The 12,691-nt window shown below is 43.7% G+C and overlaps 1 protein-coding gene across 1 annotated transcript in view; it reads right to left on the bottom strand.

The window, feature by feature from the left end:
- PPP3R1 (protein phosphatase 3 regulatory subunit B, alpha) overlaps window positions 1–11,957 on the bottom strand; it is a 57,912-nt gene extending 45,955 nt beyond the window's left edge. The window contains exon 1 of the mRNA XM_022597350.3: window positions 11,302–11,957. Within this exon, the coding sequence (XP_022453058.1) occupies window positions 11,302–11,304 (3 nt within the window). The 5' untranslated portion in view covers window positions 11,305–11,957. The remainder of the gene's footprint in view (window positions 1–11,301) is intronic.
- Window positions 11,958–12,691: the final 734 nt, after the last annotated feature.

Genomic DNA, 12,691 nt, shown 5'->3' with positions numbered 1-12,691 from the left:
AGGCTGTAACTGATGACTGCTTTAGGTACTAGTGAAGGGGAGTAAAACATATACACCAGGTTTCCAGATAGGAGTGAATGGACAGATACTGTTTCCATTAAGGAAAATTAGGGAATAATGAAGCATGAATATGAAGATAACATAATGCATGTGGTTTTTGTTATGTTGAGTTTGAGGCGTCTTACAGACATCCTTATTTCGATAAATATAAACTAAGCAGTTAGAGCTCTGGACTAGAGAAGAAGAGAATGATGTGGGCTGAAACTATGAATCATCAGTACATAGATGATGAAACTTTGAGAATAAACAAAGAATTCATGCATTTACTCAATTCACTCATTCAATAAATATTTATATAATATATACGAGCCTACACTGGCAGTTAGGGGGGTATAAGAGGGAAGAAGACAGCCATGATGCCCACTCCCACAGAACTCACATTATATCATGGGGAGACAGAAAACAGCCAAACACCCATAGAGCTAATTAAGCATGTGCTACAAAGACATAAAAGGTACTAAAAGAGTATAACACAGGAACATGGCCTGACCTGGCATGGGGGTGGGAGGCTCAGTCACTTACTTGAGGCACTTTTGAGGCATTCCAAACATAGTCCATGCAAAAGGCTCTGAGAGTAGAATAAACAGATGGAAGAACAAACATAGCATAAAATACTGAATAAATGTAAGGTTTAAGTGGCTACAGTATAGAGAAAGCAGAACATGGTGGAAGAAGCTGAAGTAAACAGCAAGTAGAACGAATGAAGTCTACAGGCTATGCTAAGGATTTAGTCTCTACAATGTATGAGATTTTAAATGGGAAAGTGATACAATCATATTTAAGAGGGCCCTGGACCAAAGCCAGATGAGAGGCAAGCAACAAAGATCAAAAATGGTCAGAGAGGTAGAGGAGCCACTAGCAGAAAACGTTACAAAAGCCGGAAGAGGAGAGAATTTGAAGAGTTCCCTACAAGGCCCAACATAACAAAGAAGTCAAGTAAGAAGAATGAAGAACCAAATACATTTAATGAGTGATTTCCAGACACTCTCTATTGTCACCACTATCTCAGGTGCTGTGATTCCCATTTTACACATGTACTAAACAAGGTCTAGAGTTTATAGCATTTGTTCAAGGTCACTCAGCTAGAAAATGGCAGAACCAGAATCTAAAGTCAAATCTTCCCAACTCCCAACCTCATGCTGATAATTAGAAGAGTACTGCCAACATAGTAAGTTTCAGTGGAATGCAGATGCGAAATCATTCTAGACCGGTGCTATCTAACAGACATTCATGCAATGCTGGAAATCTTCTATATCTGCGCTAATGCAGTAACTACTAGCCATAAGCAGCTACTGAGCACTTGAAACGCAGATATCGTGAAGAACTGAATTCACAATTTTATTTCATTTAAATTAAAGTTTAAATAGCCACATGTAGCTAGCAGCTACTGAACTGGACATCACAGATCTAGACTGCAGAAGACTGAAAAACAAGAAAATAAGCAAATACAGATGAGTCAAAAGTATGACGGTAACGAAAGAATGACAGCTAGATAGGAAGGCAGAGCTGAAGTATACCTGTTCATTCATAAATTCACTATTTGAGAAAGATTACTATGAGCTAGTTTATAATTCATGAAATTCTATTTATTAGGAAAACAGTTGCAACGTGAGCACACATAAAATCACAGATTTCCCTTATTTACCTATTAGCACTTGTTTTTCCTGACATTCTAATTTTTATTAAAGATTACCTTATAAGCAAATAATTAAAGACTGCCTTACAATCTGGCATGCAATAAGCTGGATGCCAGCTTACTGCATGCCTATAGTAGGAGGTTGCTTGTGGCACTGCACTCAGGAGCATATGAAAGAAAACCATCCCTGAAACTAGATAAAGTATAAATAAATAAAAGTGCTAACAGACAGCTCTAACAATGCCAATGGTAAAGGTTTGACTCTTTCTGTAGGTGGCTGTGCTTCACACTCTCATCCCTAGGTTTTAAACTGCATACCTAATTTTTTTTTTAATGAATGAATGTATGTATGTATGTATAAATGTTTGGCTGCATTGGGCCTTCGCTGTTGCATGCGGGCTTTCGCTAGCTACGGCGAGTGGGGGCTACTCTTCGTTGCGGTGCACGGGCTCTAGGTGCACGGGCTTCAGTAGTTGTGGCATGCAGCCTCAGTAGTTGTGGCTCGTGGGCTCTAGAGCACAGGCTCAGTAGTTGTGGCGCATGGGCTTAGTTGCTCCGTGGCATGTGGGATCTTCCCAGACCAGGGCTTGAACCTGCGTGCCCTGCATTGGCAGGCAGATTCTTAACCACTGCATCACCAGGGAAGTCCTGCATACCTAATTCTAACATACAAGTAAAAATGAATTCTCTGTATTGTTCACAAAAGTCAAGAGAGACCTGGCTAGAGCACAGATGAATTTAATAATGCTCCCAGAACACAAGTCAAAGTGCTATCTCATTTACAGAAATGTTTTCTGGGATAGCAATGGGGCTACCACGTGGCCCTCCTGATGATACTGGTAAGAAAGGGCTTTAACTAACAAAACAAAACTCTGAGAAAGTAACCTATAAGAACCTATGACTTGCTGAATTACCTGTGCTAAACTTTAAAGGATTTCCTATCGAAATCTTCAAATGTTTTAAATATTTTTATAGTACAAGACTATAAAAACCAAAGACAAACCCAGAAACATTAATTAGTCACATTTCATTTCAAAATTTCATTCCTGCACCAGATCTATACATTAGCTATAATTACTGTCAACCCATGACCACAAGTGGATATGGGAGTCCAAGGAAAAATCAGGAAAGGGAGAAAATGAATTTGGACTGTTGAATAAAAAGTTTATTTGGAAGGGCAAAAGTGAGGAAGAAATTTTAATCTGGCAAGTTTGAAATAAAATAGATGCTTTCTCCACTACACTTCAGAGATCATTTTCTCTTTTTAATTTAAAAAATTGTTATCCATGTTGTTAATAAGGTGCTAAGTGGAAAAGTAAGTACAAAAAGTGTTCTAGTAAAATAGTATTTTCCCTAGAGTAATTTCATAAGAATATTGACATAGTTCAGACCCTAGCTGAAGTATCAACCTCAACCATTATGAAATTGCTAGCTAATTTAAAAAATTATGCTGAGTTGTTTTTGACTCAATGCTTACCTTGGAATAAAACTGCCTGTAATTTGTAAACTAGAGCATGACATCATTAAAAATCTCTTTAAGTCTGACCTTTTTAATCTTACTTAATAAAAGCTAAATTATAAAAGATTAATAAATCCACACACTGGCATAGCTTAAAAAAAAAGGATGGGGGGAACACACCAAAAAAAACTTCTTGGAAGAATATACAAGAAACTTAACAATGATCAACACAAGGAGAATGGATGGCCAGGAAAGACTTTCCACTGTATACCTTTCAGTGTGGTATTATTTTTTAAGCAAATGTATTGTGTGCTTAGAACTTTACAAAAGTTTTAAGAGTATTAACCTTCAACTAGATGTTCCCCTTACCATAAAACCTGAACTCAGAAAACAGTTCCTTTTAGAACTATGTAATTTGATCAGAAATTACTAACGCAAAGACTGACAAAGTATTAAGCTAGTTTCTTGTTAAAATTCCTGTTTCCTAGATTAATTTCCTAAGTCCTGGGTCCACCTACTATTTAATAAGGTTTACTTAATACCCTGTTAACTGCCTATCAAATCTTTCAAAATCTATACTGTAATCGTTTGTTTTCCATACTCCTCACCCTCAACCTCATCTCATTCACCTCAGCCTCATTCTCAACTTCAGCAGATGATCTTGCCTCAAACTATCCCCAGTTGCTGAGGTGATTTTAGGTCACCCAGTTTGAACTCCATTATTAAAACATACCTGTCGTCATGGCCTACTCTCCTCACCTTGTTTTTTTCCCTCTTTTTTGATGTCCCTCCTTTCCTTTTACCCATCTTCTTTCTACCACTTCTAGGGCTCATTCCACTAATCATCCTCTTCCTCACAGATCCCTCTCCCTGCTTCTCTTCTAACTCTAAAGAATACTGACATTGGGACTCTCCTGGCGGCTCAGTGGTTAAGAATCCGCCTGCCAATGCAGGGGACACGGGTTCGAGCCCTGGTCCGGGAAGATCCCACATGCCACGGAGCAACAAAGCCCGTGTGCCACAACCACTGAGCCTGCGCTCTAGAGCCCGCAAGCCACAACTACTGAGCTTGTGTGACACAGCAACTGAAGCCCATGTGCCTAGAGCCCGTGCTCTGCAACAAGAGAAGCCACCGCAATGAGAAGCCCGTGCACCGCAATGAAGAGTAGCCCCCGCTCACCACAACTAGAGAAAGCCCGTACGCAGCAACGAAGACCCAACGCAGCCAAAAAATAAAAATAAAAATACTGACATCTCCTATCCTGCAAAGAATTACCTCAACTGTAGACCACTAGAGTTAACTTTTCTTTGTCCATTTTTCCATAAATGTCTCAAAACTGACGCTCACTGCCTCCACTGTCTCATCAGCACTTACTCCTTTATTCTACTTGTTTGTCCACATGTTCCTTCTTCAAACGCTACTTAATTATCTATCATATATCAAGTATTTGGAATATAACAATGAAAAGACAAAGACAAGGCCTCTGCATTCTCAGTTTACATTTCTTTGCAATTTTATTTTCATTACCTAGGGCTTAATTGAAGTTGCTGTCTCAAAGATTATAACCTCTATAATAGTTTTCATTTTTATCTCCTCTCCCATGTTAATGGATGAGAAAAGTCTCTCTTGTCTAAGGAGACTCATATACCCTCCTACCTCCCTGGGGCCCTCAAACTATTAAGAATTCCAACTTTTCTCTTTGAGTCTTCAACTGCTCCCTCCTTCCTGGCTTGTTCCCTTAACCCCCAAAATAAATTCTTCCTCAAACCTAAATTTTCTAGATTACATCATCTCTCCTTAAGTCAAAGCATTAAAGAACAGTCTATACTCAATCTCTGGCCACCCATTTACTACTCAACTCACAGCATCCTTGCTTTCCTTGCTACCAGTACAAAACGGTGTTTTTCTGTACTATTGCCAAAGTCACCAGAACTCTTCTGATCCTTCCAAAAGACATTTAAAAAAAAAAAAAAAGGGAACCCTAGTACACTGTTAGTGGGAATGTAAATTGGTACAGTCACTATTTATTTATTTATTTATTTGGTGGCATTGGGTCTTTGTTGCTGCGCGTGGGCCTTCTCTAGTTGCAGAGAGCGGGGGCTACTCTTTGTTGCGGTGCGTGGGCTTCTCGTTGCCGTGTCTTCTCTTGTTGCAGAGCACGGGCTCTAGATGCGCGGGCTCTGTAGTTGTGGCACACGGGCTTAGTTGCTCTGCAGCATGTGGGATCTTCCTGGACCAGGGCTCGAATCCATGTCCCCTGCATTGGCAGGCAGATTCTTAACCACTGCGCCACCAGGGAAGTCCCCAAAAGACACTTTTAAGTTCTTCTCTTTCCTGATCTCCGCAAAATCTAGACACTGCTGACTCCTTCAAATATGACATCACTCTGCTAATTTTCCAACTACCTATTTATTCTCAGACAACACTGACAGGTTCCTCATCTCCTACCTGCCTCTTAAATGCAGTGTTCTTTAGGGTTTGTCCTCTTCTCTTATCGTTTTATGTTCTTTCTCTATGGGATTTCATTCAGCTTCATGGCTTCTATTACTACCTAGAACAAATACACACAACACTCAAATCTTTAATATAAGCCCAGATTTCTCTTCCAGATCCAGATATAGCCAATTACCTGTTGGTCATATCCACCTCGGTGACCCATGACTATTTTATTTATTTTATATAAATTTTTATTTTCGGCTGCATTGGGTCTCCATTGGTGCACATGGGCTTTCTCCAGCTGTGGCGAGCGGGGGCCACTCCTCGCCGCGGTGCACGGGCCTCCCACCGCCGCGGCCTCTCCTGCTGCGGAGCACGGGCTCCAGGCGCACGGGCCTCAGCTGTCATGCCACACGGGCCTAGCCGCTCCATCGCACGTGGGGCCCTTCCGGACCAGGGCCCGAACCCTTGTCCCCCGCATTAGCAGGTGGACTCCCAATCACTGTGCAACCAGGGAAGTCCCCCCATGACTACTTTAAATTCACCATGTCCAAGGTAGAAATCATCACCACTCCTCCAAATCTACTTCTCCTGTATCTCCTAGACAGAGAATGTGCATTTCTAACAAGGTTCCAGATGATGCTGATGCTGCTAGCTCAGGATCCATATTCTGGGAATCACTGCTCAAACATATGCTGCCTCTTCCTACCTCCAGGCTGTCAGGTTCCTTCTGCTATCTCCTAGACCACGGTATCTATGCAGCAGGCACTGTTAATATTTCACAACACTCTATCTTATTGAACTTAGACTCTTGCAACATAGCATTCTGAGCATTAATTACCAAATGATGAGAGAAGACTAGAGATGAAACAACAGTCAACCCAGAAAGCTGGATGTTTCTTGAGGGCGGAATAGCATTCTAGTGTATCCCTCAAATCAAATCTTACCCAAGTACATACGCTCTTGATAAATATTTGCTGAGTGGATGGCAGTATTATCTATCCAGTCACCCAAGCCAGAAGCCACAGCAAGATTCACCCCTTCCTTCCCCATAATCCAAGTCACCAAGTCCTATCTTCTGCCTCCTAAATGTGTCTCATACCTGGTCCCTCCTCTCCATCTGCACTGTTATTACGTTCTTTCAGGTCCTTAATATCTCACTTTACAGTAATAATTTTTTAATTGGTCCCCATGTCTACATTCAGCTATCCTATTTTATCCACATGACCATAAGATTGATCCCTCTAAAACAGTAAATGAGACGATGTCATTCTCCTGCTTGAAAACAATAACTTCCCACAGGCTTTAAGGAAAAAAATATTAATTCCCTCATGTGATATGCAAACCCTTCTAGGATCCTGCATCAATCTACCTGACCACTCTGCCTCTCCATTCCACCCTACCCCCCTACCCTCTAGCCATGCTGAACTGGCTTATATATTCATGCCTCAGTGGCTTTAAACATAAAGCTTTCTACCTAGAGTGTCTTTCCCACTGGCTAAATATTCATCCTTTTAAGCCTCAGCTCAGGCACCATCTCTTCCATGAAGCTTTCTTTGAGTGACATTCATTCATCTCTCCATCCAATCCCCACCTCAGTTTGGATTACACCTCTCCCCTGCCATGTGCTCTTACAGGACCCCATGTTTAGTTTGTTAATAGCACATATCACACTGCATAATAATTGTCTTGTTCACCTAGTTGATTAAGTTCCTTGGAAACTATAATTATGTCTTCTGTTTGTATAGTCAATGCTAGGTATATTAACAGACACTCAACTAAAATTTAAATAAATGCATTCCATGCTATTCTCTAAACAGTGGCTCTCAAAATTTAGCATAGATCAGAACTACCCAGAGGTATATAAATCTAGACTGCTTGGCCCCAGCCCCAGAGTTATAGATTCAGCTGGTTCAGGGTGGGACGTAACAGGTTCCCAGATGATGCTGATGCTGTCCAGGAATCACATTTTGAGTGTCAGTGCTCCAAATCTATGTTCTCTCTTCCTAGCTCCAGGATTTAGAGTCTTTTCCTAGCTACCTCCAACTCTGCTTACTGCAATGCTAATCTTTTTAGACCCAGCTCAATTGTCACCTCCTTCATAAAACTTCCCCTAATCCCCAAAGAAACTGATTTTGCTCTTTCCTCAATTTCTGTCCAGCTTTGTGTATATTATTCATATGGTAACATGCTAACTTTCTTTCACACCTATTGGCAGTTGTCTCATGTTCTCTACTTAAATGAAGGCAGGAAACCTGCCTTAATCATTTTGATATCCTCCACAACCTGGCAGAGTAACCAGTGAAATGCAGACGAAACCTACAAGTATTTGTTCATCTGAACGAATCCCTGCAGACTGCCCCGACTCTGGGCCCAAGGTCTGTCTGACTCGCTTAATCCTCCTGGCCCAAGCTGACTTCTTACACTGCCTTGTACTTTTGCTTGCCTTACAACCTATGACAGATGCCTGATCCTCGCACACTTGTCTGTCCCTCTCTCATTGCTGACTGACCCTTAGTCAGCTTCTTTGCCTTGTACTCTAAACCCTTTTATTTTCTTAACCACTATGGGACATAGTAAATGGAGAAATTTTCTCTTTATGATTGATCTGAATTTTAATTCTGCTGGCCATAAGACAGGTTGCTTGCTTTTTTCTGAAGTAGCCTTTCTTGGTCAGAGAATTCAAACTAAAATATGCTGTGTACAACTCCAAGTGTAGTTATTGTAGACAGCAATAAATGTGTTTTAGGTTCTATTTACAGATGGTGGAGATAATTGTAATACAAAGTTTAAAAACACAAAAACATAAAAAAGGTCACTTATGATATGTAAGGTTGGCCTAAGAAACAAAACTTAAAAGAATAGCTAATTATTTATGCACTATGTTCATATATGAATCCAAAACAAAATTTGTATTACCTATTCCAACGAAAAAAATATACCAAAACACCTGGTCATATTTCTGAGTTACAGTAATGACATAGTAAAAACTACATCTGATACATAAAAAGTTAACTGTTTCTAAAAATGCCCCTACAAAATTTACTCCTTCAAAAATTACTGAGAGACTGTTTTCAATCACACCGATCTAAACATTCTACTTGATTATTTTATTCTTATTTTACCTCTGTGTGTAACACTTAAGTACTCTATCTAAAACTATACATACCTACCTAGAGAAAATATTGTGATGATATACTTATTTCAATAAATAAACATCCATTTATTTATTTAATCATAGACAAATGACCAGTAATGGTTCAAGAAAAATTCTTTGGAGCTCAGTACTCACATTTTTATATGCATATGCATAATTTTCAGCCCATCTGCTCAACAGTTTAATATGACCCAAATAGAGATGAAGGGATATAACAGGGAAACAAGAAGTAGGCTACTTTTAAGGTAGCAAGTAAAACTAATACCTGTCAAAAAAGATTCTTGATAGGCTCAATTCAATCTCTAAGCCTTTTTACTTTCCCCTTACTTGAATTAATCACTGATATTCATAAATTAAAATCTGTTGACAAAAATATACGTCCATAACACTCAGTAAAAGTTATAAAGATTTTCCAAAGGGAATGAAAGTTTTCAGAACTGTATGCCCAATTAACAAGATAAATGAACCAGATCACTCCAAAGTCCAATTTATTTGAATTAATCAATATTCCATATGGCAGAGTTGAGCTACAGTCCTGACACTTTCGAACCAGTGCTATATTCAGCAGACCAACATAATCCTAAAAGTTGAGGGGCCACTGTCACAACAAATTATGTCCTGAAATGTTATTGAGAGGACGGCAGGAAAAAAAGCCAAGAGTGAATCAGAAAATAAATACTAAAAAGGAAACTGTAAAGAAGAGAGAAATAATGACCTGGAAGAAAAAAATCTCATACGGTGATTTTAAAATATTTTTGAAAAATAAGGAAATACTGAGTATCAGGAAGATAAATTTAAGACCTAAAAGAGAATTTTCAAAATTCAGCCTGTTGTTCAAGAAAAAAAAACTATTTGGAAAGCAGATCATTCTGCTATACACTGCATAAACAACAAGACTAGGTCACTGTTCCTCAAAACGTATCATTTATAAATAAAGGTAAAAACACTGGACAAAGATCTTCAAGATCTGGACCTTCAGGTAAAATACATGTATAGAGAAGTTGTATTAAAGCACTAAAGTTCAATTCATAACTCCAAAAGATTATGCAAAAAAAAAAAAAGGCTGCACTATGAATGGCTCCGCTCTAACTTGTTTTCTGTAAGTCTCGAAAAGCCTAAGTTTTGACTCGGAAGGCCAAAATCGTCTCTGAGCTGCCTCCGAAGTTGGCAGGGTAAAACTTTCTCTACATATCAAAACCACTAATCGTTTATTAAATCTGCTCCTAATCTGAATTTTAAGGACACTAATAGGTGCACTTAATCATTTGTCCTGTTTTAAATAAAAGCTGACTTACGTGACTAATGTCACTTTCTTCCCCCCCAATCACACAAATTGATCCCAAGTTGCAGTCCACAGAATTTCTCTCTTCACTCACCCACCGCTCTATTTTGAAATGCTTAATATCTACATACAAGGTGAAAATAAATGCAATTACAAGGTGCAAGACATTACGCCAAGCAATCCGTCGAAAAATCTTCGGACAACTGTTTAAAGACTTGTAGAAAAAGCCTAACGACCATATCACCTGTTCGGATATCTGATATAGATGAAAAAGCACTGCATACTTTTTCTACTATGCATGCAATTCTTGATTACAAAGAGGAAACTGCACCGGCTAGCCGGAGCGACAAAACCGGTAGGGTAACAGGCTAAAAGGGCGTCGTTGATTTCTTGGCTACAGTGACAGAGGCGGGAGACACACCCCTAGCGTCGGTCGGAAACACTACAGCAGTGAATTCTACCTAGGGATTAATGTGAGGCTAAGGAAAGACAAATTTAAATCGCCATGATTCAAAAACAATCAGCACAGGAGAGACTTACGAAGGTAACAAAGAAAACGAAAAACCCTTGGCAGTAAGTAAGCACTAAAAAACAAGTATCTCCGTTTATCACAAACCGAATTTAGACTTGTTTTCATGAATCTACACCTTAGACCTCTCCGGTTCGCCACTGCAGAGTAAAGCAGCAGCGAAAAACAACCAAAAAACAAAAAACCTCGTACGTTTGCAAACAGCAGTGAAATAAACACGAACTGGAGAGGGGGAAGTAAGGCAGAATTCCTTCCAAGGCTCGTTGCTTGAAAACAGAGTGTGAGTGGGAGAAAGAGCAGCCCTGGAGAGAAAGTGGGTCTTATATAAAGGGCCATTTGCCACACATGATTTCCACAGGATTCCGGAATCTCCCCGAACTTGAGAGAGTGAGTCTGGGGGTGAGGGGGGGCTCCACGTGGAAGAGGGTCCGGAGAAAGGGAAGGCAGGCCGATCTGACGGCTGTCCGGAGCGGACGGCCCAGGCAGCGGGGTGTCGAGGCCGGGGCGGAATCCCGGGGGCGCCGGGGGGGGTGCGGAGGGGCGCCCCGCGGAGGCCCGGGGGCGGGCGGCGGGGCCCCGCCGTGCTGTCAATAGGCCGCCCGCCGCCCCCGGGCCGATGGGGCTCTCTCGGGTCTCTCGAATTTTCCACCGGGGGAAGCCGCCCCGGGGCGTCCGGACTCGCCCCCGCCCCTGGAAGCGGCGGGCGGGGAGCGATGGTGCGTGGGGAAGCCAAAGGCTCACCATTTTGCTGGGCGGTCGGCGGCTCGCTCGCGCGGAGGAGTGTCGGCGCTCAGACTGGCTCCCGCAGGAAGCTGCGGCGGCGGCGGCGGCGGCGGCGGCCCAACTACGGTCGGCTGGGGCGGCTGCGGCCCTCGGGACGCCCGCGGGGGAGGGGGTGCGGGCTGGGGGAGGGGAAGCGGCGCCGCGGAGACCGCGCCGGCCGGGTGACTGGGCACACGCGGGATCGGGCAAGGAAAAGAGAAATTAAGGTCGAGATTCAGAGAAGGAGAGCGCGGGAGGAGAGACGGCGAGAAGGGTGAGAGACAGAAACGGGGGGGAAAGGGGGCCAGGAGGCTCGGGGGCTGCAGCCTCGCGCTCGTGCTCGCGCCCGCGCAGGAGCCGTAACGGACTCACTGCAGTGGCTCGCGCTGACCCGCAACCTCAAGGCACGAAAAAGGGGGAGGGCGGGACAGGGAGGGGAAAGCGGAGCGCAGCGGCGCTCTGGGCGGAGGGCGGGGGCGCGCGCGGAGCCGGCAGCGGGGGCGGAGCTTCTGCGAGCGCCGCACATCCGGGAACCCGCGCGCCGGCTCGGCGGCGGCCGCCGTGGCGGCGCTCTGGCGAGCTCTGGTTGGGGAGCTCGGAGCGCGCCGACCACGTTCGCCCTCCGCCGGTCGCCCCTGCGTGCGGGGCGGGGGGAGCGCGGGGGCGGGGGCGCGGACGTTGGTGACGTCGTGTGGCGGAGCCCTTCCTGTCATGTGGCTGCAGGCGGGCGGGGTTGGAGGGTGAAGGGGAGAGAGGCAGGGCCGGGAGCAGAAGGAGGAAATACGAGGGTGCCCGGGGAGGGAGGAAATGCGAGGGGTGCGCGAGCACCGGGCGAAGGGAGCCCTGGACCCTGGAGTGGGAGCCTCGTTGGGGAGGAGGAGCAGATGAGCGGCCTTAAGGTCGGAACCACCCAGGTTCCTCACCAAAAAAAAAAAAGAAAAAAAAGACAATCCCGGTCCTGGGGCTAGAGGGAATCAGTTTGCACTCGAAGACAGGTATCTTTGCACCAATGGGATGGCTTGGACCCCCTACAGAATGCATGTCGCATCTAGACAGTTGTCACCCCGGTGCAGCACCCGCAGGCCCACACTCCAATATGGGTTGGCAGTCAGGAGCCGGGTTGGAAAGACAGAAGAGCCAGAGTTGGCCGCAGCTTGAGGCGCTGGGAGTCACAGGACAACCGAGTAGAGGGGATGCTTCCCACTGCCGCAAAGCCCTTGTCAGCCAGCTCTGGATTTTCCTTAAACCCTCCTGGCTACCTTTTGACGCGGGGAGGCAGTGTTTGTTTTGGAAAAACGCTATAAAACAGATTGACCACTTGCCCCTTTAGTCGTGTTGTATCCACTGTGGTGGCAATTAGCATTCCCGG

Source organism: Delphinapterus leucas, chromosome 13 (genome assembly GCF_059928025.1).
Source record: "Delphinapterus leucas isolate spDelLeu-1000000601 "Yukka" chromosome 13, BTC_Dleu_Yukka2, whole genome shotgun sequence".
NCBI lineage: Eukaryota > Metazoa > Chordata > Mammalia > Artiodactyla > Monodontidae > Delphinapterus > Delphinapterus leucas.
Note: the sequence above shows the minus strand (reverse complement) of the source record. Positions and strands in the feature narration are given on the sequence as shown.